Source organism: Daldinia vernicosa (assembly GCF_022497035.1).
Source record: "Daldinia vernicosa strain CBS 139.73 unplaced genomic scaffold F5Y00scaffold_8, whole genome shotgun sequence".
NCBI classification, from domain to species: Eukaryota; Fungi; Ascomycota; class Sordariomycetes; order Xylariales; family Hypoxylaceae; genus Daldinia; species Daldinia vernicosa.
Genome location: NW_025953924.1, coordinates 530,155 through 554,458, shown reverse-complemented (window position 1 = coordinate 554,458; position 24,304 = coordinate 530,155). Strand labels below are relative to the sequence as shown.

The following is a 24,304-nucleotide window of genomic DNA, read 5'->3' as shown; positions in this document are numbered from 1 at the left end:
GTACCCCGAATTAACATTTAGCACCATGCATGATTAATACACATATGTACCTAGGTATCATTGCTATCCCAAAAAAGGAGGCATACCTATCTTTAGACTTAAGTTGACTTTTGAGACTGTCTTCATCAAACTCCAGTTGTATTTTATCAACCTAAAATATAAATATAAAACACATTTGAATGTCTAAGAAGAGAAAATCAATTTTATACGAAAACATAAGTCATGATATTAGGTAATCTATCTTCAACCACTTACAAACATCAACTAATCATCAAAATATCAACTCCGTCCACTTATAAATAAACTCATTCTCCTTCACAAACCACCTACCTACTGAAACGCCTTACCCTCACCGGGCTCATCAATGCCCAGTCCAATCTTTCCCACGGCATTCCCAGCCTCAAGCCTCCTATGCGCCTGCCTGATTCCCTCAGCCGTGGCCCTCAAGCGCTCGTTCAAATGACACCTGATCACGCCCTGATCCAGGAGCGTCGCTAGCTTCTCGTACCAATCGTGGTGCTTCTCCTGCTTGTCGTTGTAGTAATAATGGTACGGCCCAGTCCCAACCCAGCACCAGACAAAAGTCAGCGACTTGCTCATCATCTGCGACCCGTACATGTCGAACTTGGCCTGCACGATGCTGCCCACTTTGCCGAAGGGCGCCAGGATGTCCGCGATCGGGAACAGATACTGCTCCGTGCGGCCAGTGATGTACGCGTACTTCAGGGGGATCTCGGCAGGCAGGTTTAGGTCCTTGATCTGCTGCACGATGTCTCCGCGGTGGTTAACCACGTGCGTGGCGCCCATCTTCTTAGAGAACTCGATGGTCTCGGGTCTCGAGGCTGTGGTGATGACGATAGGCAGTTTAAGAATGTGCCGAGCGACTTGGGATGTGATCGATCCCATGCCGCCGCCGCCGTTGATGATGAGGATTCCGGCTTTCTCGCCCACCTTGATCTCCAGTCGGTCGACGAGAGACTCGTATGCAGTGGCGAAGGTTAACGGCATCGCTGCGGCCTGGACAAAATCAAGAGACTTTGGCTTGTGGCCCGCGTGTCGCTCATCCACGATCAGCTGCTCGGCATAGGAGCCTTGGAAGACAGGGTTTCCGAGGTAGTAGACCTCTTCGCCAGGTTTGAAGTACTTTACATCCGGACCCGTCTCGAGGACGACCCCGGCACCGTCGTAGCCAGTGATATGGAAGTGAGGTGAGTCTTGTGTTAGTGATTTGACTCTCTCGTAATAGTCAGGGGCATCATCGTAAGTGCCAGCGCGGACCTTCATGTCGATAGGATTGACAGAGATGGCTTTCACCTGAACAATCATTTGACGGCCTGTTGGCTTCGATGGCTTGGGAACTTCTCTCGAGTGTAAGTTCTCTACGGGGCCGTACTCTGTTACGCCAACCGCGTACATAGTTGAGGAGGCCATTGCGTAGGGAGAAAGGGGATATTGGTATTTTTAAGATTTTAGAGTGTGATATTGGTATAATCAGATAGCTGGTACCTAGATACTATGTCTTGACTGGTGATACAATTCGAGGATATAAAGCTATAGTTCCCAAGCTCATCCTCGCATATTTATACACGATCCTCGCCACCCTTAGAGTTCCTATACTGACGTGCTGATTAAGTCATCTATATTTTCCCACCACATCGTTGCCGAAGGACGAATGAAACCCGACACAAGATCTGCGATGCTTACTGAGGTACGCGATAATCGCGAAGAAGTTGCTATGCGCACGTCTTCATCTTGCATTAACACTCTTTACAAATCCAGATGGTGACTTAAGGGGGAAAATGCCCGATGAGATAATTCAACGAATCACGAGTAGGCCGATATACCGACACGGGACCGATTGAACTAGATGGGGTCACCGGAGTTTAAATGAATTTTCCAACAGCATGCCCGGAGCACCCTCAGGGTAAAATATCACCGTGAGCGTGAGGTTGAAATATAGCCAACGTAACCTCGGTTGCGACGTTATGCTGTACTGTGAGTCTGTGTATGTATTGGAGAGAGTTAACGTCATAGCATTTGTCTACAATAGTACTAGTTATGTAATTCCCGTCGGACTTTTACCTTTTATTTCCAAGCTTTTGATGGCCACACTGTGGCTGGCTGGCTGCCGCTTACCTAACCTTAAGCGCATACCTACTATGCAGCTATGTAGTATAATAACGTAATAAAGTTAAACCACGTAAGCTCCGGCCAACCATAACCGTCCAATTCCCAATTCCCAACCTGCGGAGCCTCGAGCTTCCGGCGGGAGAGTTCGAGTTGGAACAATTCCAAATGTACCTAATAGTTAATGTATGTATACGAGTTATACGAGCCAACTTCGCACGAGGCCACATTGCGCTACCTGCTCTTATGTATTATCCATTTTTTACATTTTTTAATCTAATGTAAAAACAGTCCTCGTAATAACTACTTCTCCTGAACTTCTCCGAACTTCTGCAAAAAAATATAGACGTGAAGAAGAGCTGCTGCTGTTACATACTGCTGCCGAAAGTATCTCGCCATGGCAGAGATCCGTCAGCGCAAGGGCAAAGGCCCCGCGAGGGACGACGTTCGAACTGCTATCGTCGAAGAGCTCGACACCTCGGAATCGGACACGTCTGCGCCCGCGCCCGCGCCCAAGCCCAAGCGTAAAACCAAGGACCTCGTCGACGACGACGAAGAGTATAGCCCGTGGCTGGACGTCCTGCGCGTGCTCTCGTTCCTATTCGTCGCGTCCTGCGGCCTCAGCTACCTCGTCTCGGGCGGCGAGTCCTTCTTCTGGAGCATGCGGGCGCCGCCCAAGTACATGCAGCTCGACTGGTGGAAGAGCCAACTGGTACGTCTAAGCTTTCTAATTCGGTCTACTTTATTATTAGTTACCTACCTACCTACCTACCTAGGCATCTAACATATCTATCTTTATCGTTCTATTCTAACACACCTTGCTCCGTCCAATAGCGCGGCCCGATATACCTAACCCCCGCCGAACTCGCGCAATACGACGGCACCGACGAGTCCAAGCCCATCTACCTCGCCATCAACGGCAGCATCTTCGACGTATCGAGCAACCGCCGGACCTACGGCCCGGGCGGCTCGTACCGATTCTTCGCAGGCGCCGACTCGGCGCGGTCCTACGTGACGGGGTGTTTCGCCGAGGACCGGACGCCCGACATGCGGGGCGTCGAAGACATGTTCCTACCGCTCGACGACCCGGCCGTAGACGCGCACTTTGCGCCGGAAGAGCTCGCCGCGCTCAAGAAGAAGGAGCTCGAGGAGGCGAGGCAGAAAGTCCACGAGGGACTGCTGCATTGGGTCCGTTTCTTCGAAAATAGCCCCAAGTACCCCAAGGTCGGATACGTCAAGAAGGACAAGAATTGGTTAGACAAGGAGCCGAGGAAGAAGCTGTGCGATGCGGCGGCGAAGGGTAGGAAGCCGAGGAAAATCCCTGGCTCTGAAGATTAATAGCATTTTGTTTTAAGATATGTATTTATAGCGGGAAAGCGGGTTGCGTAGAGAAAAGGACTAAATAAAATTGATCAGGACGGATGTTGGAGCATTGGCTCATCGAACAGTAGCTTGAAAACATAGGTAATGAAAGCCGAGGTGAGACCAGCAAGGAACATTTTACTATTATAAGCACTAATAATACTCGGGACATCGACTAAACAGAATTGTGTACATTCACTCTTAGAAGAAGAAAAAGACAGTTTGTTTTCTCTTTGGGATTAATGGGTATATTATTCAAAAATCAGGGCATTTCATCTAACTGCACAATAATGCGAACCGAACCGAACCGCCTGCCCCTGGGGCGAAGAATCCAAGATACACGTGTGAAGGGTTGTCTATCCGCAACGGCGTGATTGCCCATCCAATGGGTTCGACGCCGGCTTATCCCCCTCGCGATATTATTGACTTAAAGTCTGCGCGGGCGCCGCGCGACTCGCCGCCTCCCGTCATTAAACCATAGTAATAAGACTATGGACGAGCAAATCTTATTTATATCCTATCATAGGATAGATCATAGCATAAATAGGGCGGCGACCAGACCAAGGAGACCCATCGAGCTGGAAGCACCAACGATGTTTGCGGCAGCGGTCGGGATCGCAGAGGTGCTGGATGTAGCTGATGCCACAGGAGCCGAGGATTGTGTGGCGGTGGCATCTGCACCAGTTCCAGCGTCAGTGCCAGAACCGGATCCGGATCCCGAACCTGAACCGGAACCAGATCCTGATCCTGAACCAGAGTCCGAGCCGCCGGAAGAAGTACCATTGCCCGAGGAACCGCCAGTAGTTATCGTGGGGGCAACATTGGCGGCAGCTCCCTTAGCAATCTCCTTGAAGTTTGACAAGCTTCGAGTGGCATTCGCCGAAGTGCTATTCGGGTTAGCATATATTACTCTCATTCACGGCGTGAGGCATTGTACTTACTTCTCGTTAACTACCATAACCATTCCGTTTTGGCAGTGCTTGCCCTGAGAGCAGTAGAACCACAAGGGCGTCTTGGCCGAGACCTGGACAGTGTATGTAGGAATCGTGCCCAAGGCCTTGCTGGCAGCGACGGGTTGGTAGCCGGAGAAGATGCCGGTCTGGTTGGTATGGTCGGAGATAGGCGTGCAGGGGTTGTCAAAGTTGGACTGCGCTACACTGTGGTTGCCACCTCGGAACTGAAACTGGATCATATCGCCAACATCCGCCTTAAGATTGTCCGGGCTGAAGATGAGAGTGCCATTGGGAGTGCCAACCGAAACGACGTGGACCTTCTGCGCAGCAGCGGAACCCAACAGGGTAAGAAGAGCGGCGGTAGTAGAGGTAGAGAAATGCATCTTGGCTGTTTTGATGATGAATGTTTTTTGACTTCGTCTAAATATATAAAGAATGTCGTTTAAGAGAACGTAGGTATGTAATAAGCGACTTGCGCTGAGGAGGACTAGCCTTAGAATATTACGTTAATACAGAAGAAGAGAAAGAAGACGAAAAATGAATATATCCCAAAGAGAAAACGTAGAGTAGCTGAAATGAATTAGAGAGAGAAAAGATAAAACCCCGATGTATACGGGAGCGCCATGAGTTTTAAAGGGCTCTCGAAGCATAGACAGGCAAGATGAGAGATCGCCATACTGGGGAGGGCCTCACCCATGCCCTGACATCTAGCGTACTAGGTATGTAGAATCAAGGGTCGCGGAGTGAATAAATCTATGAAACACGTTTTGACCATCTACTAGATGGCCAAGTCTTGGAAATGCGGAATTGCTACCACCTCGACCAGGGTATTCGGTAGGGTCTAGACGGACATTCGACAGCCGAAATACATACTACGGCTTCCAGACCCAGCTGTCACTAACCTAGTCATATCGAGATCTGCTTGGCATTAGCAAAGCCTCTCGGCTGGGACTGGATTCCGTAGAGGCGTGATCCTTATCTCGGAGACAAGATGATGAGGTATTCTAGCAATACGCGCCAGTTCACTGATACGATATAGAATGACTAACTAGGTACCTATTACTAAGATGGAATTCGTCTCGCTTGAGAATCATGGCATCCAATAACGGCGACTATAAGAGAACTTATTACTACATGTATGTAGCGGCTAGTAATGAAGTTACAAGTGTAAGCTTGAAATGTTTTGAATCCGGGGAGTGAAGCTGTTGAAGTTGACCGGGGTACGTACTCCGCAAGTTTACATAGAGGAATTAAGGTTGGAGGCTTAAGGAGTTGTAAGCAAGCTAACCTAGTGTAAACTACCTCCCAAGGTGGAAGCGACGAAGGGTCCCGGGCCAGGGGGGTTTTCGGAGCACGGATGTGCCTCAGCATGGCCCCAGTGTGACACCAGCCAAACTCGACCGGTTTCATCTTATCCCCTTTTGAGCCGCTACCGCCGACATCATTAGACGGAAATGGGATAGGTACCTACACAAGCGAAGCCATTGTACTTGGAAGCTTCGATGAAATTTAATTATGTACCTAATTACATACATATTTCAACAACGACGAGGTAACCGCCTTTGCAAGTAAGCTTGCCTAATTAGGAGACGCCCAAACTAGTAACCAGAGAGTTTTCAGGGGCCGAAACGCCAAAGACAAAAATATTGGGATCGAGAATCTCATAATTGGATAACTAGAATAATAGCGAAATGGACTTTACTGCAGTGAAGCGTTTCTAGATTCCGCGTAATGCATTCGAAACAACTTATGGCTCCCGTTTTAAGATTTCCTATTCCACGAGTTCGATGTCTTAAGGCCTGCGAGTGTTGAAGCTCGACGAAAAGATATCTATATTTAGCTAAGTTAGTTAACATCTTCTCGCCTGGTCCTAAGTCAAGCTATCTGCCAGTGTCCCATAGCAAGGCTGTCCCCGGTATCATGCCCTTTAGCAAAAGGGTTGTAAAATAGATAGACAGAATTATCCTCTGAGGGGTAGAATAGAACGAAGACCTAGGTTAAGCCGTGAAGGATGATGCCGCCTTAGGTATGTACTTTGGGTAGTCTCGACAGTACGGCGTGTTTCTACCTAATCTATTAGGCTTTGACAACGGGGTGCTCAGCCAACTACTAGGTATTACTTAGCACTAGAAACTTAGCAGGCAGAAGAAACGCCAAGATCTCTGTGACGGCGGCATCGTAGATCGATCCGGGGGATTTTTTCATCCAAGCATGTGTACTTGCTAGTCCATACCATCTCCATCGTCGTTGATCATGATCCCGTCACAGATCTTTTGCACTGAACCAATGCAACGCAGACACCACTAAAAGCGTATCTGTAGTACCTACAGGTTCAAGCAGCGTATCCAGCCAGCAGGATAAAATGTCCTACCCGCACCCCTTAAAGATCAAGCAGTAACTGCGGCGCGATCTTCTCCAGATCCTCGACCTAAATCTACCATCAGCATCACATCGCCCAGAATACCAATAACGCACCGGACGACCAAACGAACTCACCTCAAGAAACCCCTTATCCTTCTCCACGACCGTCCGCGCAATCGCCTCCCGCACAAAAATATCCATGTACTTCGCAATCGCCGCATTCGCATCCTTCGAGACCCTCGTGCCGTCCTTCTCGAAGAACTGATGCAGCACATGTGTCAGCAGCTCCGGCGGTATCGTCTTCCTCTCCTCTTCTTCTTCTTCCGCTTCGTCTTCGTCATCGAGGTCCATCGTATTATCCTGCGCCCTTCGTCGCTGCTGCTGCGACCGTTCGTCCTCCGCAAACGGATCCGCGTCGCTCGCGTCTGAAGCGGTGGCTTGGGCTTGCTTACGCGCTCGGGAAGGACCAGAGGTAGAAGAGGCGGAAGCATGAGCCTTGGCCGGTCCAGAGGAGCCTCGGCCGCGAGCGCTGCTTGTAGATTGCTTTGGAGGCATTGTCCAATTCGGCTCCTACAAGCGTTTAGGTAGATCTCAAGGGGTGTACAGGGCGTACACTGGGGTATAAAGGTGAGCAAAGCTCCATGAACATTATTTTAGGTTGTGCAATGCCAAAGTTCCGCACACCGCGATTTAATACAGCTGCTCGCCACCTGCCCTAAATGCAATGTACTTCCCGCGGCAGATAATATTTATTTACAGTAAAATTATCACTATGATAGTAAGAATTTTATCTACGAGGCAAAAAAATAAAAAATAATTTTTTTCATTCACACACATAAGTTATGCAATAGGCATTAGTCAAAAGGATCATCACCTGCATTCAGAAGTCTATGAGTTGTATGCAACCGAAAGAGCCAGGCCCCACGCAGTCGTCGAGGAAAGGGGATGTAGGACGCAAAGCAGAAAGAATACAGTCAAAGGAATTGCCTAGGATCTAAATTACAGCGGGTAACTAGCTGACAAGACGATGCGAGACATGTATGCCCTGTCTACCAGTAAAATCCGCAAAATCAAGCTGTTCCAGAACGCCACGGCAATGAGTGATGCCCTGCAACAACTTTCCACCGGAACGTCCGTCACGCTCCTTTTTATCAACGGCCCCTTTGTCGCCTATCCGCCGTATTACACCACCACGCCTCTCCCGTCTATGAGGTATGAGGGAATTTAACCGGAACCACCCTTGAAGGCCTTTCCGAAGAGGAGAACCTGGAGCTGATCGTAGATCGACAGCACACCAGCACCGGCGACACCACGGAGAATGTTGGCACCAGCACCCTTGAACAGGGACTTGACACCCTCCTTGGCGACGATCTGGCGGGCAGCATCCAGGGTACCGTTGTACTTGACGGCCTCACCGGAGGTCATCATCATACGACGTCGGATAGTGTCAAGAGGGTAAGAGGCGATACCGGCAGCGGTGGTGACACACCAACCGAGGATGAAAGAGGCCAGGAAGTTGTTCTGGAGAGAGCCGACAAGGACGACGGGCTTGATCGAGTCGTACAGACCGAAGTAGAGACCACGGTAGACGACGATACCAGCGACCGAAGGCATGAAGCCACGGTATAGACCGGGAACACCATCAGAGGCGAGGGTCTTGCGGTAGACGTCAACGAGACCGTTGAATTGACGCTCACCGCCCTTCTTGGCGTTCTTGGCATCGTTGGCCAGACGGGTACGGGCGTAATCGAGCGAGTAGACGAAAAGGAGCGAAGTGGCACCAGCAGCCTAACATATAAATATCAGCATCCGTAACCCAAATTTAGAGGCTTCAATAAAACTTACACCACCGGAGGCCAAGTTACCAGCCATCCACCAGGCGTATCCGTCACGCTCCTTCTTGAAGCCGAACATCTTCTTGAACTTGTCACGGAAAGCGAAGTTCAAGGCCTGAGTAGGGAAGTATCGGATAACGTTGGCAGTGTTACCACGCCATAGGGACATGACACCCTCATCGGCGGTGGTTCGTCGAAAGCAGTCGATGATACCGTTGTACTTGCGGTCCAGACGGCCAGTCTTCAACATCTCATCCTGTTCAGTTTGTCAGCACCGCCATTACTGCGAAGGGAATCCAGCCCCGTGCTGCCAAATAGACATGTGAAGACACATATACGTATTGTGGAGCCAGAGTTACATAACTCCATTGGAGAAATTCTTGCGGCTGAATGTGATCTACGTATCAACATACCTGGTTCTGGATAAGAAGCTTGACACGCTCGATGGGAGCGGCGGCAGTCTTCGAGACGGCGGCGGAGACACCACCCACTAATTATCCAGTTAGCAACAATTATCGCGCACAACAACCAATATCACACGGCATCGGATATCGATATATCGGCGGGGATGCCGGTTGAATTTAATTGCGAAAACAGTGTGACGTACTCAAGAAGTCTGCCAAGAAGGGCTGCGATGTCCGTTAGTTAAGTTCATTTCATTGTTGAGGTAGATATGTAGATAGTGAGGGGAAAAGTGTAGAAAAATCCAAGCATTTTCTCTTTCCAGCCATTCTTGCCAAATATCATCCCGATAAGCAGCAAACCATTTCGAAATTACTCGAAACCCTACTTCAATTGTCTTGTAGAAAGCAATTGAAGCCATCGATGGTATGCGCGAAAGGTATGGGGATGGCTAGACGGTGGTGGAGAGGAGGCCAATGCTCATTGTCCGAGCGAGGGATTTGATGATTATGGAATTATAACTATTATAACTTACCGGCATGCCCAAAACCTTCTGTTGTTGTTGCTCAGACATCTTGTCTGCTGTTCAAAGACTTCCTGATCTTTGAAAGGAGAAATAAGTGAGTGGAGATTAGAAGAGAACGAGGAGAAGATGGAGAGGAGTTGAAAGACGGAGAGCGTCGAGCGAAATATTTCTACTGCGACTGGGTCTGCAGAAAATATTTTGGGGGGGAGAGAAAAAAAATTGCTGCGGGTAACTGCCAAATAGACCAGCTTTTTCTAGCGACTCTTCCCGGACCCGCCGCTAAAAATGCACTGAGACCCTTCCCTCGCTTTCTAAGCTGGCGGTTGCCCCGAGACCAGTGGATGTCACGTGCAATTATGGATCTAGTATGTTAAAAACTCACTGAAGTAACCACTAAATGCCCGCCTGAAGCAGTGAAGGTAGCCTGCATTTTGGGTAGCCTGGCAGCTAAGCGCCTACCCATAAACTGGCTGTCTAGCCTGCTACCTAGCGAAAACTGACCTACCGCTACCTAACCTAACTTTCTGCCGGACAATTTCGGGACGGCCAATTCAGGCCAAAGGATCCTCGTCACCTGGACGTGGAGTCTCACTTAGAGATCAGATGCGAGCTATTTTAACCTACTCTACCTAACCTAGGTACCTAAAGTATATACCTAGTTTCCGCTCACTCTTGGATACTTCATCTTAACCTAGTACATTGATATATATCTGTCCTTCATTTTTACCTCGTTTACGTTGATTCATGATATTAGGTACAACAAAGACAGTCTACGATAAAGATCTAGTTACATAGATGATAAAAAGAACACACAAGATAAATAAAAACTGCACTTTATTAGTTAGTGTGCACTGTGTAGATCACATCTAGATTTTTGAGAGTTTTTAGCTACTAGCTAAATTCCGAGCGTCGGTAAAAAAAAATAGTCAGGGTGTTCACCCACATGCGTTCAGCGTTCAGGGGTCTCTTTGATCTTTCTTCCCGTTCCCCGAGTCAAGTTTCCGGCTCAAGAAGCGATGGTCCCTTGGCTAGTCGGCTGCAACTTTGTACACACGGTACCTAACCTGCTAACACATGCCCAAGAGGTATGTAGGTAGTACCCACGCCGCATTTCGGATTACCCAGATGTGCTGTAGAGATTAATCAGATTTGATTTCCATTGGGCGAGGATCGGGAATTTATCTATATACGTGCCATCATTATACATAGTAGAAACTTGATTACGTACCTAGGTACAGACCGACTTATGAGGCGAGATACTTCTAACTCGATTCGTATATGACGCTCACTTAATATTTTCTATTGGGCATATCATTAGGGCTTAATAGGTTTTGTGATAGAGCAACCAATACCGGCTTAACCAACAACTCCCTCCCCCCACCCTCCTCCCAGCTGTATAGGTAACCTACCTACCTATCGGGTACTAACCTTGGTGCTTTAATACATATGAAAGTCCTGTATATAAATATATACTTCCTAGTTGGAATGACGCCTGCTAATACATCCGTTTGTGCTACCAAATATGCATCGCAGACTCATCCACTACTCTAATAGGTGCCCAAGACAGGTCGCTTCCAGCTTATTGTTTAATAGGTTCCTAGGTTAGCAGACTATCAGCTATCAGTTTGCCTATAAATTCGACTAGACCATGTTTACGAAGAACTATATTTCTTTGCTGGATCTTAAGGATTGGAAGACATCGTAGGCCTAAAATTCCGAGTATACGCGTAGACAGCAAGAATATTTATAGCAAGCACAGCGGTCGATAGCACGTAAATCAGCCGAAAATATATACGCAGATTCATCGGGGTTTCTCATTCGGTCCCTATCTGAATGCAACTGCAAGCGAAATTCCGAACCATAACCGTCCCAATGCTACGCCGAGGACCAAATGCCTGAATCCATCAAAGCCGTATCCGCGATCCATCTGGCCCGTCGAACTCTATTGTCGACTGTCGGCCGAATATCATCTTCATCGTGGTATCGTGAGAGTGATGGTTTAGTCCGAGGCACCGACGGCTCGGGCTACAAACGAGATTAGCATACGGGCTTCCTTCTTCGAGGCTATCTTGAACATACTGTAGATCTTCATCTTGCTGTGGGTGACAACGGGCTTGATCTGGCCCTTCTCCTCAAGATCCTTTAGGCATTTTCGTGCCAGCGAACCGTTGATCTTTAGCCTATCGACGAGGGTAGCGACTGTGACGAGACGGTATGATTGAACATCCTTGTAGAGCTTCTCGGAAGTGGTCTTGTCGAGCAGGACGGCGTGCTGGGCCTTGTCCTTGACTATATTAAAAACAGGTCAGCCCAAAATACCCCGAGACTCGTCGCGATAGAGATGGTATAATCGCCTCTCGAACGACGCTCATCGCAAAATCGCGTAGTAGTACTTGCCTTTGCCCCTGTAGTGTCAAAGTTAGTTAGATGTCCTCTAAAATTAATTGATTACATGCGATACATACTTGGACCACTTCTTCTTCTGCTTCTTCGCGCCAGTCGCTGCGGGAGCCATTTTGTCTGATTTGTGATGTTGGCGTTGCAGTTGTAGTTGATGTGTGAAGGTGGAGGGGCCGAAACAATTAAATTTTGTAAAGTTCGCTTCAGTGTTGTGGGCAGTCAAAATCCCACGTGACCGTAGCTAAAAGACAAGTACGAAGTACCTTAGGTAACCAATTAGAACCAAGCCCCGTAATGTGGGGTACCTAAGTACCTTGACCTATGCTCCCCCTTTAAGTTCCTAACGTCGAATCGCTGCATCCCAATCATTCAGAAGCCATACAATACCTATCTCCTAACTTTAGGTAAATATAACAAGCATTCAAGGGCGATTCACGAATTCGTCATTAATGAGTCTACCGTATCTTGTATCGTAGTAGAGGCGTTTTCCCATGTATCCCTTTAAGATCTTGAGTATAACGTTACATATATGGTCTCCTCGATTATGTTACTGTATAGTATATTCTCGGAAGCACTAACAGAAATGACATGCTTTGCGATAAATGGGAATAGGAGAAATATATATATTAGAGGGCTAGAGCCTTGTGAGTTAACCCAACCACCCCCTTTAAAACACCGGCGCTACTGCTTTACTATTTTAAGCTCATCAGTAGGAGAAAACATTCGAGATCATATTAGATAGGTAGAAAACGCGCTATCGCGATCAACCCAGCGTAGATCTGAAGGATATCTTCTACTATCAACCATGATCTAAACTTTGCCCTCCATAGCACGCTTTCTAGCTGCTTTTGAAACCGCTTGCTGCAGTTCGTTCAGCGTGGTAATAAAATATCTCATACAGAGTGCCCTACACACTTTCCTATCCAGTAGTCGAGTCTCTGGAACCCCTGAATTCGCCATAGCTACTGCATTGAGCACAGTATGTACTCCGCTATCTCTCTCGCACGCTGCTTGGCATTTAACGTTCTTGACGTATTGTGTCGTGATGTCCTTAGGAATCCAATCTTCTTGCTCTGGGATCCATTTCGAAAGTAAACTCAGAACTACTTGGAATCTATAATCGCTGGTTGTGGGATTGATAATGGTAATGGGATCGGCAACCTTAGTACGCTTTGGGTTGATATAGCAGATAAGAGCCCACCCATCGTCTATACATAAGGGAATGAGAATTCCTCGGAAGCTGTGCAGTAATAAGTCCTCACTTGCGACTTTCGACATCTCGCTTCGTCCTAGGATAGTCCAGTCGTTTGGCAGTCTCTGCTGTATCAAGTGCCGAATTATATCCTCACTTAGCACCCCGTCGACAAGTCCAAGCAATGAGCTTGGCGAGAGTGATGACTCTGAGTTTAACTGGGCAAGGCTTGTCACCCGTCCGCAATAAACTAGCGGTGTTAAACCCGGTGCAATGGACGAGGGCAGTTCATTCGGCCGTGGAGAACACGAAAGTATTCCTTTTAAAGAATATTCATCAAAGACTGACGCTAACCGGTCCCTGAAATCAAGAGATGAAGTATCTTCTCCTAGTAATTTGCGATGCAGTATGTCGCCAACTGCGTACGATAATGAACGGAAGAACTGGCCCAACCCAGTTTGTTTCATGAGGCTTCTCAGGGGCTCCCAGACGTGCCGAATGGCGTGACTATCGACCAGTGACGCATAGCTCATGTGCCAATCGAGCTCTGCTAATGGGAATAGACAGAGAAATGGCAGCCCTCCGAAATCTTCCGAGAGAGATGAAAGTCTCTTCCCATACTCGATTATATTTGGCCATTTTTGTCCATCGACATGTACTTTCTTAGGCTCTGCCTGAAGGAGCTGCGAGATTATATATTGGGGGGTGTCCTCCTCACTAGATTCTAAATCAGTCGAAGACTCAGCTAAAGAGCCAGCCGAAGACTGGGACTCATGAAAAGTAGCATTCGCCACTTCCATAGACTTCTTGTAGCACTTGACAGCTATAAAGGCCTTAGCTATATGGCTTATTCGTGGGTTGGTTCCTTTATTCCACGCCTTCACTATGTCTGGCAGAGTGTCTAATTTAGGGAGGACATACGTGCGATTCGATCCTGCCCAATATAGATATTTCTCAGCACGACAGCATAGATAAGGTGGGTTTAATAGCTTGATGAATACGAAGAGGCGATCGGATATCCCTCCCATATCTACTGTTGACCGAATTTCTTCGACACTTGGTCCACTGCGGTAAAATTCGTCCTCGCTCATGAACATCGGGATCCACGCGTCTAGGTGAGGTATTTGGGGCTCGAACGCCAAGCCACATGAGGTGTAGTCATAGATATTACTATCGCCGTTCTCATCAGCCGCAGAAATGTGGTCCGTAGGTTCAGCCGGTATATCGGTATTAGGTGACGATGTTTGGACCGCTTCGACGTTGGCTTCCGGGGGATTCGCTTCGCTAATTGAAGTGTCATTTCCGGAATGCTCCTTCTTAATACATGTATGGCTCGACGTGGGTACCTTGGATAGGATCCTCTTCAATATATCCACATAGATAGTGTTAGAGTCCTCCCTCGCGTCAATCATATCCATTAAGCTGTCTTTATCTAGCTGGCTGAGTATTTTATGGCGAATATCCTCGCTGTCTTGCCTTCGTAGTAGGGTTTCAATTATTTGATCGGGGGCGAGATTTAAGAGCTTTGATTCTAGTTGCTCCTTGATAATGTCTTCTATTGCGGACAAGGCAGCATCGTTTAGAATGCCCGTCATGTTGACTTCTATTAGGTAAAAGATGATGTAAGGTATAGAATAGCAAGTCGTGCTTTATGCTAGATGATTAGTGAGTCCGACTTATGTTAACTCATAGAAGGAAAGCACAAGTTGAAATGCTAATACCGCTGGCTTATTATCCCTCGAGAAGTATAGAAACCCGGATGTAGCGACTTGCGGTTAATTGAGAAGGTGCGGGTCTATTTTTATACACTGAAAGATTGATGGTTGGCGGTGATAGGGTTTTATGGTGATACTGGAAGGTCCTATGCGTGGGGGATATGGGTGAATTGGTTTGAAACTGCCACTCCGGCCTTACTTATAGCAATTACGTTGAGATAGCAAGAAGGTCTCGTAGCTGAAGGCTCTTACTCTGTATGAGGCTTTCACATTGGATAGTAATGATGGTATGGGGTGTAGGTGGCAGTTTGGAGTGGAAGTTGGCGAATTGTGTGTGTGTGTGTGTCTAATATCGTGGCTGGCAAGGTTAGATCTGTAAGATGATGAGATCAGGAGCCTTACATACCGTGTGTCCCTTGGCTAGTCGTGGGAGATATATGTAGGATAAGTTCAGAGAGGGGTGGTTTGTAAGAAGGCTTCCGAGAGGGTAGATATAGAAACTTGGCAGGTCCGAATTCACGAATAGAGTTGAGAGGCGGCCTTTTCAACCCAACGGAAAAATATCTTACCCGTAAAGAGCACGAAAGCTGTTTATTCTGGTCTAATCTTATATGGCCGTGAATAACTTGTGGATATGTCACGAGTTCTCCCGAGACTGGAAATGCGCTTTCTTTAATCAAGAGTACTAATGTGCATGGATAGAGTCGGAGGCAGGTGATTAGCTTGTGGTATATAGGTATTAGTTGCTAAGGGATTTGGGAGGGAGGAATGACCTCCTTATAGCTGCTACCTAGCAATTACCCTGAGAGGTAGCCGCATTGTCTCTTGGTACGGTATTATGCAAGCGTTGGGGAAATAACCTCCCTGGATGCCTCTTATACGAATTGAGGCGTTCCTACTTAATTGGAATCTCATGCCCTTATGAATATGAAGCATTTGCAGGATTGGTATTGAACCCCTTTCTTAGCATCTTGTCTCTTATGCTGAGCAAGTGGAAAAGGGGGTGTTATGATTTAACTTGGTAAACTGAAATGTGGGAATTCATCACTTTAGCTGAGGAAAATTAACATCTTCGTGGTAATTATATCATGCTCTAGGATTATAAAGAATATTTCCTAGAAACATGAACTACTCAATGAAGGAGTTTATTAGATGTAATTCACGGGCTGCTTGGTCGATGTCGTGAGCTAGATGCTACGCCACAATTACTAGCCACAGGCCCATATGGGTTTGATTAAAGTTAAGGTTGGCTCCCTGCTTATGCACGTACTACATATGTATTCCCCCACTAATGTGGAAACTCGGCCTATGCAAGTTGCGTAACTCGACCCTTTTACTTTTGAAAGTTTTCCTCGAAATATTTCCACATTCCTTTCTTCTTCGTCATTATAGGGGATGTCCGGACGCGAGATAGGATCGCGAATTTTTGCGCAAGGACCTTAAGAAGTCATGAAATAACTCTAGTTTAATAGTTCGAGTGTGCAATTTTCCAATTTCTTCCATTCCTTCGTTCGAGATACCTATTGGAGTCCATGCTAGTACGCGTAGCCTCATCAAACCGTGTTCAAGTATTATTGCGCAGCTCGCGCTCAGTTCTATAACGATTTAACCTTCTCTTGACTAATTTGCTACGTTTCTTTGGCCGGTAAACCTTTGCACCGTATACCAAATCGCAATATGAGGGGGCACGGTTCGGCCTTAGGGCTACGAATAGGTCCGCGACGAATCTCATTCCTTCTCGTCCTCCTCGGCTTATTCGCCCTGTTCACCCTCCTTTTCACACTGCCTAATTCAATACCGACTGGGCCAAGTCTTTCAAAGTCGATTGCCGATCATAAATTCTCCATACCGAAATACAAGGACAAGCTTTCGTCAAGTATATTGAACCCCTTCCGACCGGCTGTTCATAAGCCTGCGGAACAGAAGAACTCAACGTATGGGGGAAGCTCATGGTATTCGAACTGGAATTGGAGGAATCCCTTTTCGTCATCTATCACATTGGACGAGAATCGATCTCTCCTCCCACCTCTGAAGGAAAGGGCTCCTGTTTATTGCTACTACGATACCACTGTTCAGCGGGATGCATCTACAAAGGAGGCTGATAGCGCGCTATTATTGACGTGGAGGCGTGCCTGGTGGGCTAAGGGATTTAAACCGATTATCCTGAGCGCGGCAGAGGCCATGAATAATCCGCTTTATGACGAGCTTCAGAGATTGGACGTGGAGCCGAGTTTTAAGAAGGACATGATGCGCTGGCTCGCATGGGAAAATATGGGCGGCGGACTTCTCGCACATTATTTGTTACTCCCCATGGCGGCTTACGAAGACCCTTTACTCTCATTTCTACGAAGGGGAGAGTATCCGGGCTTAACGAGGTGGGAGGATATCGATAGTGCTTTATTCGCTGGTCCCAAGGTTCAGATCGCCGACACCATTGTTCAAGCGCTCCGAGACCCCAAGAATAAATCTGCCAAGGACGTTGTTTCTGCGGTTACCAGCGAAACTTTCCGCGTTGATCCGTCCCATGATTCGCTAGCATTTTACGATACTAAGACTATCGAGAAGACCTACCCAAAGATTGCGCAAGAAGTCGCAGAGGATCGTGATAAGGGCATGAAGAGCTTAAACAACCTTATTAACTTTCACCTACATAATACCTGGCAGGATATTTTTAGTAACGGTATAGCAGTCCTCAAGCCCATGCCAACTCACACTACGCACATGATCGAGCAGGCCTTAGACCTAGCAACTAGACTCGCGATCTGTAGCGATAGTCCAATGCCGGCGTCGTGTCCGCCAAATCTTCCAAAATGCTCGCCTTGTGTGTCCTCTCATCCTATGAAGATTTCGACCCCAGCGCGTTATAAGAATAATACGGACTTGTATACTATAGGAACAGTGCCACACCCGTACACGCTGCGCACGTTGGACACGCTTCGAAATAATTTAGATATTGCCTATATCAGGCGAGAGATTAAAAAACGAGACGAATGGCTCTACCTCGTCTTCCAGGAGCTTCTGGGCACGGGCATACCCAGTACTATGCGCGTGCTTAAATTCAAGGATGCTGTGGCTGGTGAATATGCGGCGTCACACTCCCTCTGGTTGACGGCCGAGAAAGAGTCACTTCCAGATGATCTAGATTGGTGGTTCGGTTTCGATATCCCGAGTAACATGACTGACGACGGGAAATCGGAGACCCCGGTTCCGGGCCCGGAGCGCCGTCCGAAACCCCAGCATGACCCGGCAGATGGACCAATCGCCTCTGATGACGACCTCTTGCGTGAGCCGAGCCTCCTGAATAGGGCACGGGAAGTAGTGAAGAGTAAGGTTCAAGAAGACGAGCGTGTACGGAGTGCTATTGAAGCCTGGAATCTGGCGGACACAGAGGCCTGGCGATTTGCTAAGGCGTTCCTAGCACGTTCTAGAGTGGAGAGGCTTAAATGGGAGGAGGAGGAGAGTAAATATGCTGGAGGTGTGGGAAGTGAATCGGGAGGACGGGGATCTAGTTGGCTTCGCTGGGGAGACGATGAGAGCGAAGAGGACTAATTGAGTAGATACGAGGCACTAATGATATGTATGGGTGGCGATGGATGTATATTTGGGTCAAGTGTATTGGTCGTGGCTAAATGCTCACGATAGCATGGAGTTTGCGCGTTGCGGATCTGTTAGACTAGAACTTGGTAGGTTTGTATTGAAGTCCTGCTACTTGATGCAGGTGTATTATACCTAATCAATATATATTTCTAAGGAGCGTTTTGCCCTAATTCTAACCTGGGGCATTTGGGTGAGTGCTATCTTTCAAAACAGGTCAGGCTGTTGAGAGCTGACTTAAAGACGAGAATGTTGAATTCGAAAAGAGAGAAGCAACCGAACTAAACAACCAAGGACATGAGATTTGTCCCTTACGAGCCTGAAACTGCAATAGTATCTCCGCCCATCTCGCCGCTCAATTCCCGTGACGTGATGCCGCGTCTCGTTAGGCCGGAGACTAAGGCGGCATCAGCTCCACCGAGGCCAGCTAATCCGCTAGCATCCGTGCTGCCCCTCTCCCCACGGGCTGCCCCGCTGCGAGTCGATAGTGCCCTTGGACCGAGGTACGATTGTAGAGCGCTCCTGGCGGCTTCAACGACCTTTTCAGCATGCTTCAAGGCATCTCTCAGCGCTTGAGCAGTGAGATCCTCAGGGGGTGGTCCTACTTCCGTCGAGGGATCACGACCGGCTAAAGTACTAGTGCCATTTTCAGGATCAGTTTCCTTGCCGGTTCCCGCATTACAGAGGTCTCGCTCCTCGAGGAGCTGGTGGATGTGACCGTTCAGCCAGACGCCCTCGAGCTGCGCTTTGGACATGTCCCTCGCGCCGCTGATACGCCCGCGGCACGCCGGCTTGCCGCACAGGCAGTCGAAGGGCTGGGCCATGGCCCATTCTGTGGACGGGTAGAAGAACTATGGCAGAGGTAAGCTTCTTGCGGGGCGCTAGATACGGGCTTACCGGACGTGGGGTATGCAGGTAGGTGACGGACGGTCAGTTCTTCGCCGGCTTGGAGGCCGTTCGGCCCCGCGATAACGTTCATGTTGGCCGTGTCGAAGATGAGAGACGGCTCGCACGAGTGGTTGATGTACAGCAGGTCGCTGTTCAGGTCCAGGTGCTTGTCCCGGCCGCACTGGACTGTGGCATAGGTCGGGGACTCGGCCAAGGTGCACGGGGGAAAGTCCAATTTCGCAAATAGACCGAAAGGAGGCAGGGAGATCTTGGACAGGCTTTTAGATGTGAATTCATGCGCGTTGATGATCACGTCTTGGATGTCAGGATGCGAGGGCTGGTCCCAGTGTGGAGTCAGCGGTGCCATTGCGATGGTGTTTTTTTACCTCTCGGTTTTCCGCTTTAGGTCCTTGATAGCCGAAAGGAGTAGGTAGTGATTCCTTTTCGAATTCGGGATATTTCTCACTCGCCGGGTTTTAGATTGTGAGATCTTGATTCTTAGAGATATAGAGGATTCGATCGGAGGATTGAGAGATCTCCATTTTCCATTTTCCTATCCGCGGTGGCGCCACTCCTCTATACATATTAGAGGGGTTCTTTTTGCGCTAAAACCATCAAGGGTCGGCTGTATATGTATAAGCTCAACTCAAACCGAGGCACGCAAGGAATGGTCAAGATTGTTCTAACTTACTATAGACTCGATCTTCCCGGAGTTTGTCTATGTTAGTTGCTTAGTTGCTTAGACCATAACCGTTAACGCAGCCCTACGCTTTCGGTTACGTACATAATAAGAGTTTAGCGAGTCTTGGTGCGGGACTAGCTGCAGTAAGGGATGGAGGGGTTGCGGGATTGGTCAGTTCGATCCTAGGGTGTAATATCTTAAAGCCTATCACAGACGCTGTATCGCCCGAAGTGGGCAACGAATCCTTCAAGAACAAGTCTAGCTTTATATAGCCGTAGGTCTATAGGGAAATAGATATACACTACATACCTTAGGTAACTTACCGAACAATTGATGAGGGCGGTACATACATACTTCTAGTTATCTCTGTGTTTGGGTATTTGGACAGTTCATGGCATGTGGGTCATCCCCCGCCGAGGTGAGCCAAAATGTACCTAACATAGTAGTCCAAGCGCAAGCTGGGTTGAGGTTTGTGGGTCTTGCAAAAGCCTTTCTGTCCGAATCGATCCATGGGCGTGCAGCATGGGCAAGAAGAGTTAACCGAATTGCCCGTGAACCCCCATGCGAGTATCCACTTCTACTACCCACATTTAATGTACTCAGGTACAAGTGCATGTAAATGCGAACATGTCGGGGCTCGTGACGGTCTTTGTGATACCTACAAGATACATCGTACATTACCTTAGAGGTAGTATACATTGATCGTATATCGTATTACACCGGTACCTATTTACTTTTTAAGTTATTACTGAGATACCCGTGGGCCTATCTTACCTACTGTATGTGACAGACTGACAGTATCTTATGTGATACTTTACTTGCGGAACTGCCGACTCGACCAACAATGGCGCTTGACGAATTCCATGGTCTCAGACCCTCTTATGCTCCTCCATGCTCCTCCGTGCTAGCTGAGCTAGGCCAATTATCCCATGTCCGCCGCTTGAAGAGCTCCGGGTTACCTAGCCGAGTTAACTAGGATGAGGGATAAGGTGAATTATCCCTTTGGAAACGAGTGCGTCATGCTGTGCTACGTCCGGATGAATTCCAGCACGGCAAGTAGTTATCGACGACTTGAAATAGGAGCGACTAAGAGCTTTATAAGTTTACCTAGAGAAGGCTTCTAGAAGACATGCCGCGTCGTCTAACTCTGACAGCCAGACAGCCAATTCCCCGGAATGCGGCTGACTCGATATTAGACTACCCGCCTGGCGTGCAGAGTCTTAGCGAGACCTCCCGCGATGCGATGCCGGGATGTTCTGTAGCCCACAGGACGCGCATTGGCCCTGGCGATCTTGCGAGGGTCGAGGGTCCGGTCAAATTGTTATTCTGAAACATACACGACTTGGCACGGCATACGGCCAGACTACCTACTCTGGGCTAAATAGTTAGTCAGTCAGTCAGATTCACCGTGGCCGATGTAGTAGATGTCGATATTGCCCGCCCATCCAGGTTGTTGCTGCGCGCCCAGACCCTGGAGCTTCTGCTCACTCATCTGGGGAGCGGCTTCGGTTCTCCGAAACTTGCCAGATGGGCATCTCCGACCAATCCAAGCCAGCCTCTGGCTGAGTGGTTCAGTTGTCGCCAAAAATCCCATGGACGCATTCGAATCAGGTGGAACTCGGGTCACGATTCGCTGATATCAGCCTTTTGTTATACATATGCCGTAACCCTCCAAACGTCACCGGACCTCTATTCTAGGATGGTTGCAGCGAGGTCAGCGGCGTGGGAGCATGCGTGCACTGTCACGATTTCCCTAGTGTGCTGTGATCATGGCGACCTTGATTTAGAAGCTACGAGGTTGCACCGGTCGTTTGGAACCCCTGCCCATTAGCTTTTTATCAAGAATAGCAAGGCGAAAGGAAGCGGCTTACGCGGTTACGCTCGGGAACCTATGCACTGGAGCGTCATCTGCCAGTAGTTCTTTGAAGCTGTTCTTGAGATGAAGACACCATCACCTAACCGAGCCAAACCATGAGGAAGATACAGTGTCGATCTATCACCACGTGTGTGGGTCGGTAAAATCTCCTATAGGGGACTTGACGTGCATTTGTTAGCTATATGTCAGAAAGGAAGGCGTGACACTTCGACATCGTGGACCTGCCCAATGGTTGTTAGGGACCTAGAGCTGTGTCGGCCCGGAGGTTGGAGTGGGGGTTGGTCCTGAAGAAGATAGGCTCCAAGGTGTGGCTACGGAGCCTTTTAAAGGGATGATTTCCTTTCTATCCTCGAAATTATACTTTAACAAGACGGTTTGCCACCGAAAATCTGGTTACATAGCTTTATCGTCATCGCCACCGCTACTTATCGACGTTCCAACAATAAAATATATTTCTAGATTCCTTGATCAAAAATTACGAACTATAATGTTCTTCTACTCGAGCAGTGGGCAGCCTAGGCTTGAAGAGGCCCTTTCATTGGCGGCCAACGAAAAGGAGACGTCGTACTGTCTAAACCACAAACCCAACCCGCCTCCACAACCAGAACCTCCAACGCCGAATCCGCCTAACCCCGATGATCAACACTCCACGACTACGTGACGGATACTATATACTACTCCGAGGGGCGAATATAAATGAGATCCCTTGAAGTCCGGTAGTATTGATGGTGGCACAGGTAAGAGATAACTCAACGCTGCGTAACTTTCTTAGTCATCTCGTATAGACATGTCTCCTAATGATTTTACAGCTAGCTTTTGAGAGATCCTGTACATATATGGCAAGGATACGCTCGATTCTTTTCATGGCTTTGGGGCGTTGACTACCTGCGGAGTTTTTGGTGCTGTTGTTTCTCTTAAGCCAAGGCTGCTCACCTACACGCCTCGAGACGGTGGATGTCTGGCTGTCAAGTCTCTAACTTAGGACTTTGGCGTCACGAACAGCATTATTCCCATCGACTACTTGGCGTTTATGTGTCTATTTTTAGGGGGATTCTATCATGCTTTTATCCTTTCGTCATACTCAACTCACTGTTTATTAGCATCTACTTAGCATACTCTGGATTGAATATTTATAAGGTTACTAAGATTAGACGACCTGGATCGTTCCGGCATATAAACTATTGCCTCCCTACTGTAAAAGGCGCTCTTCATCTGTCATTATACTTGTTTTCAATGTCCGAGATGAGCTTTTCATGCTCATTAGGGTTCCCTGCTGTCTCCCGGAGAAAAGGGGGGAATGACCACCTGAAAGGACTCTTGCCATGTTATAGACAGCCATATCGTTCCCTTTCTTTTATACTCAACAATGTGAATTGGCCATTTAGAGAGGCAACCGAATGTTCCTGCATCGAGACAAAAGGTTCTTGACGGGATAGTACGCAGGGTGTTCTCCTTGAATCACCCCACCCCCTTTCATTACAGCAATAGGGGCTAGTATATAGCCATCTATGCAAAGCCACATACAAAAGCCTGAGTTAGCTATGCATCTAGGCTAGAGGTTTCTGTGAGACATAGACCAGAGTATATTACGAACAAACAAAATAGTACAATCATGTATAACATGTTATTTAGAACATGCTCTCTTCATATATGTGCCCTTTACATTATTAGTTAGTTAGTTAGTTAGTTGTATCCAAGAGGAAAGGACGCCATACACACAGGCAAGCACGGGGTATACATATGCAGTTATACTAGGGCAGGCAATTGTGTTCGGCTTGGGTTATTATTACATGCCTTCCCACCTTTAAATCTGACGTGAGTTACTATATGTACATAATAAAGGAAGAGTGACTCTAGTTGGCTGCTCCTGCTGAATATGTATAGGTATATTGCCCAGGTGGGTACGTAGGTATGGGTCTTGTACCCCTTTCCTCCTAGAGAAATAGACTTATAGTATAAGTGCAAGTTAAGTGCAATCCGCCTCGTTCTAGTCGTTCTAGTCGTTTTAAATCTTATATCAACTCATACTCTCTTATGCTACGCTTCCTCAATCCGAATCATCTAATCTCGACTTTGTCTACCTCTCCATCAATGCTCCAACACAGCATAGCCTTTACAGATCTGCCTCCAAAAGATCTTGTATGTCTAACCGTTGCTGATTGCTCACGCCTTTCGCTCCATTGTACCTTTTTTGGTATGTAAGTGCTGTCTCCTATCTCCTGTTTATCGTCATGACCGCTGTCGTTTGTTACCACCTGTCGGTTTTTTGGTAGACTAGACTACCTAGACTACCTAGACAACGCCGCAAGGCAACCTAAATCACATGCCCTGAACGCTCCTAAGGTAGCAACACACGAAAATATACACGTGGACGTAACCAAACGCGTTGAC

General features: G+C 47.9%; 9 protein-coding genes across 9 annotated transcripts; 2 read left to right on the top strand and 7 right to left on the bottom strand.

Annotated features, from left to right (window-relative positions):
- Positions 1–119: 119 nt before the first annotated feature.
- Positions 120–2,034, bottom strand: F5Y00DRAFT_228537 (GroES-like protein). The gene has a single exon (XM_048006649.1). The coding sequence runs from the start codon at positions 1,429–1,431 to the stop codon at positions 331–333; it is 1,101 nt and encodes a 366-aa protein (XP_047868000.1). The 5' UTR covers positions 1,432–2,034; the 3' UTR covers positions 120–330.
- A 199-nt stretch (positions 2,035–2,233) lies between these two features.
- On the top strand, positions 2,234–3,478 carry F5Y00DRAFT_206374 (cytochrome b5). Its single transcript, XM_048005439.1, has 2 exons — positions 2,234–2,839; positions 2,962–3,478. The coding sequence occupies exons 1-2, from the start codon at positions 2,525–2,527 to the stop codon at positions 3,463–3,465; spliced, it is 819 nt and encodes a 272-aa protein (XP_047867999.1). The 5' UTR covers positions 2,234–2,524; the 3' UTR covers positions 3,466–3,478.
- A 413-nt stretch (positions 3,479–3,891) lies between these two features.
- Positions 3,892–4,825, bottom strand: F5Y00DRAFT_259027 (uncharacterized protein; the record flags this gene model as incomplete). The annotated part of the gene is made up of 3 exons (XM_048010807.1): positions 3,892–3,978; positions 4,046–4,376; positions 4,431–4,825. 3 exons carry the CDS (start codon positions 4,823–4,825, stop codon positions 3,892–3,894), a joined length of 813 nt encoding a protein of 270 aa, XP_047867998.1.
- A 1,393-nt stretch (positions 4,826–6,218) lies between these two features.
- F5Y00DRAFT_228533 (CENP-S associating centromere protein X-domain-containing protein) lies at positions 6,219–7,561 on the bottom strand. Its single transcript, XM_048006648.1, has 2 exons — positions 6,939–7,561; positions 6,219–6,870 (listed from the first exon to the last, which is right to left on the bottom strand). The coding sequence occupies exons 1-2, from the start codon at positions 7,356–7,358 to the stop codon at positions 6,823–6,825; spliced, it is 468 nt and encodes a 155-aa protein (XP_047867997.1). The 5' UTR covers positions 7,359–7,561; the 3' UTR covers positions 6,219–6,822.
- F5Y00DRAFT_228531 (ADP, ATP carrier protein) lies at positions 7,544–9,870 on the bottom strand. The gene is made up of 5 exons (XM_048006647.1): positions 9,576–9,870; positions 9,246–9,267; positions 9,052–9,128; positions 8,649–8,894; positions 7,544–8,591 (listed from the first exon to the last, which is right to left on the bottom strand). Exons 1-5 carry the CDS (start codon positions 9,612–9,614, stop codon positions 8,028–8,030), a joined length of 948 nt encoding a protein of 315 aa, XP_047867996.1. The 5' UTR covers positions 9,615–9,870; the 3' UTR covers positions 7,544–8,027.
- A 1,113-nt stretch (positions 9,871–10,983) lies between these two features.
- Positions 10,984–12,130, bottom strand: F5Y00DRAFT_228530 (ribosomal protein S25). The gene is made up of 4 exons (XM_048006646.1): positions 12,032–12,130; positions 11,964–11,971; positions 11,646–11,855; positions 10,984–11,591 (listed from the first exon to the last, which is right to left on the bottom strand). Exons 1-4 carry the CDS (start codon positions 12,079–12,081, stop codon positions 11,566–11,568), a joined length of 294 nt encoding a protein of 97 aa, XP_047867995.1. The 5' UTR covers positions 12,082–12,130; the 3' UTR covers positions 10,984–11,565.
- A 368-nt stretch (positions 12,131–12,498) lies between these two features.
- F5Y00DRAFT_274283 (uncharacterized protein) lies at positions 12,499–15,022 on the bottom strand. Its single transcript, XM_048013333.1, has one exon. The coding sequence runs from the start codon at positions 14,751–14,753 to the stop codon at positions 12,777–12,779; it is 1,977 nt and encodes a 658-aa protein (XP_047867994.1). The 5' UTR covers positions 14,754–15,022; the 3' UTR covers positions 12,499–12,776.
- A 1,396-nt stretch (positions 15,023–16,418) lies between these two features.
- F5Y00DRAFT_206204 (uncharacterized protein) lies at positions 16,419–18,600 on the top strand. Its single transcript, XM_048005437.1, has one exon. It carries the CDS (start codon positions 16,551–16,553, stop codon positions 18,420–18,422), a length of 1,872 nt encoding a protein of 623 aa, XP_047867993.1. The 5' UTR covers positions 16,419–16,550; the 3' UTR covers positions 18,423–18,600.
- Positions 18,601–19,845, bottom strand: F5Y00DRAFT_206227 (uncharacterized protein). The gene is made up of 2 exons (XM_048005438.1): positions 19,396–19,845; positions 18,601–19,318 (listed from the first exon to the last, which is right to left on the bottom strand). Exons 1-2 carry the CDS (start codon positions 19,720–19,722, stop codon positions 18,779–18,781), a joined length of 867 nt encoding a protein of 288 aa, XP_047867992.1. The 5' UTR covers positions 19,723–19,845; the 3' UTR covers positions 18,601–18,778.
- Between the last annotated feature and the right edge of the window lie 4,459 nt (positions 19,846–24,304).

Bases quoted from the DNA above. Each gene is read 5' to 3' on its own strand.
- F5Y00DRAFT_228537 (XM_048006649.1), bottom strand. From the start codon at position 1,431: ATGGCCTCCTCAACTATGTACGCGGTTGGCGTAACAGAGTACGGCCCC.
- F5Y00DRAFT_206374 (XM_048005439.1), top strand. From the start codon at position 2,525: ATGGCAGAGATCCGTCAGCGCAAGGGCAAAGGCCCCGCGAGGGACGAC. The intron at 2,840-2,961 runs GTACGTCTAAGC...TCCGTCCAATAG, and splicing joins ACTGGTGGAAGAGCCAACTG to CGCGGCCCGATATACCTAAC.
- F5Y00DRAFT_228533 (XM_048006648.1), bottom strand. From the start codon at position 7,358: ATGCCTCCAAAGCAATCTACAAGCAGCGCTCGCGGCCGAGGCTCCTCT. The intron at 6,871-6,938 runs GTGAGTTCGTTT...TGGTAGATTTAG, and splicing joins AGGATAAGGGGTTTCTTGAG to GTCGAGGATCTGGAGAAGAT.
- F5Y00DRAFT_228531 (XM_048006647.1), bottom strand. From the start codon at position 9,614: ATGTCTGAGCAACAACAACAGAAGGTTTTGGGCATGCCG. The intron at 9,129-9,245 runs GTACGTCACACT...CTGGATAATTAG, and splicing joins CTTCTTGGCAGACTTCTTGA to TGGGTGGTGTCTCCGCCGCC. The intron at 8,592-8,648 runs GTAAGTTTTATT...TTTATATGTTAG, and splicing joins GTAACTTGGCCTCCGGTGGT to GCTGCTGGTGCCACTTCGCT.
- F5Y00DRAFT_228530 (XM_048006646.1), bottom strand. From the start codon at position 12,081: ATGGCTCCCGCAGCGACTGGCGCGAAGAAGCAGAAGAAGAAGTGGTCC. The intron at 11,592-11,645 runs GTATGTTCAAGA...TCTCGTTTGTAG, and splicing joins CAGCAAGATGAAGATCTACA to CCCGAGCCGTCGGTGCCTCG.
- F5Y00DRAFT_274283 (XM_048013333.1), bottom strand. From the start codon at position 14,753: ATGACGGGCATTCTAAACGATGCTGCCTTGTCCGCAATAGAAGACATT.
- F5Y00DRAFT_206204 (XM_048005437.1), top strand. From the start codon at position 16,551: ATGAGGGGGCACGGTTCGGCCTTAGGGCTACGAATAGGTCCGCGACGA.
- F5Y00DRAFT_206227 (XM_048005438.1), bottom strand. From the start codon at position 19,722: ATGGCACCGCTGACTCCACACTGGGACCAGCCCTCGCATCCTGACATC. The intron at 19,319-19,395 runs GTCCGTCACCTA...CCTCTGCCATAG, and splicing joins AAGCCGGCGAAGAACTGACC to TTCTTCTACCCGTCCACAGA.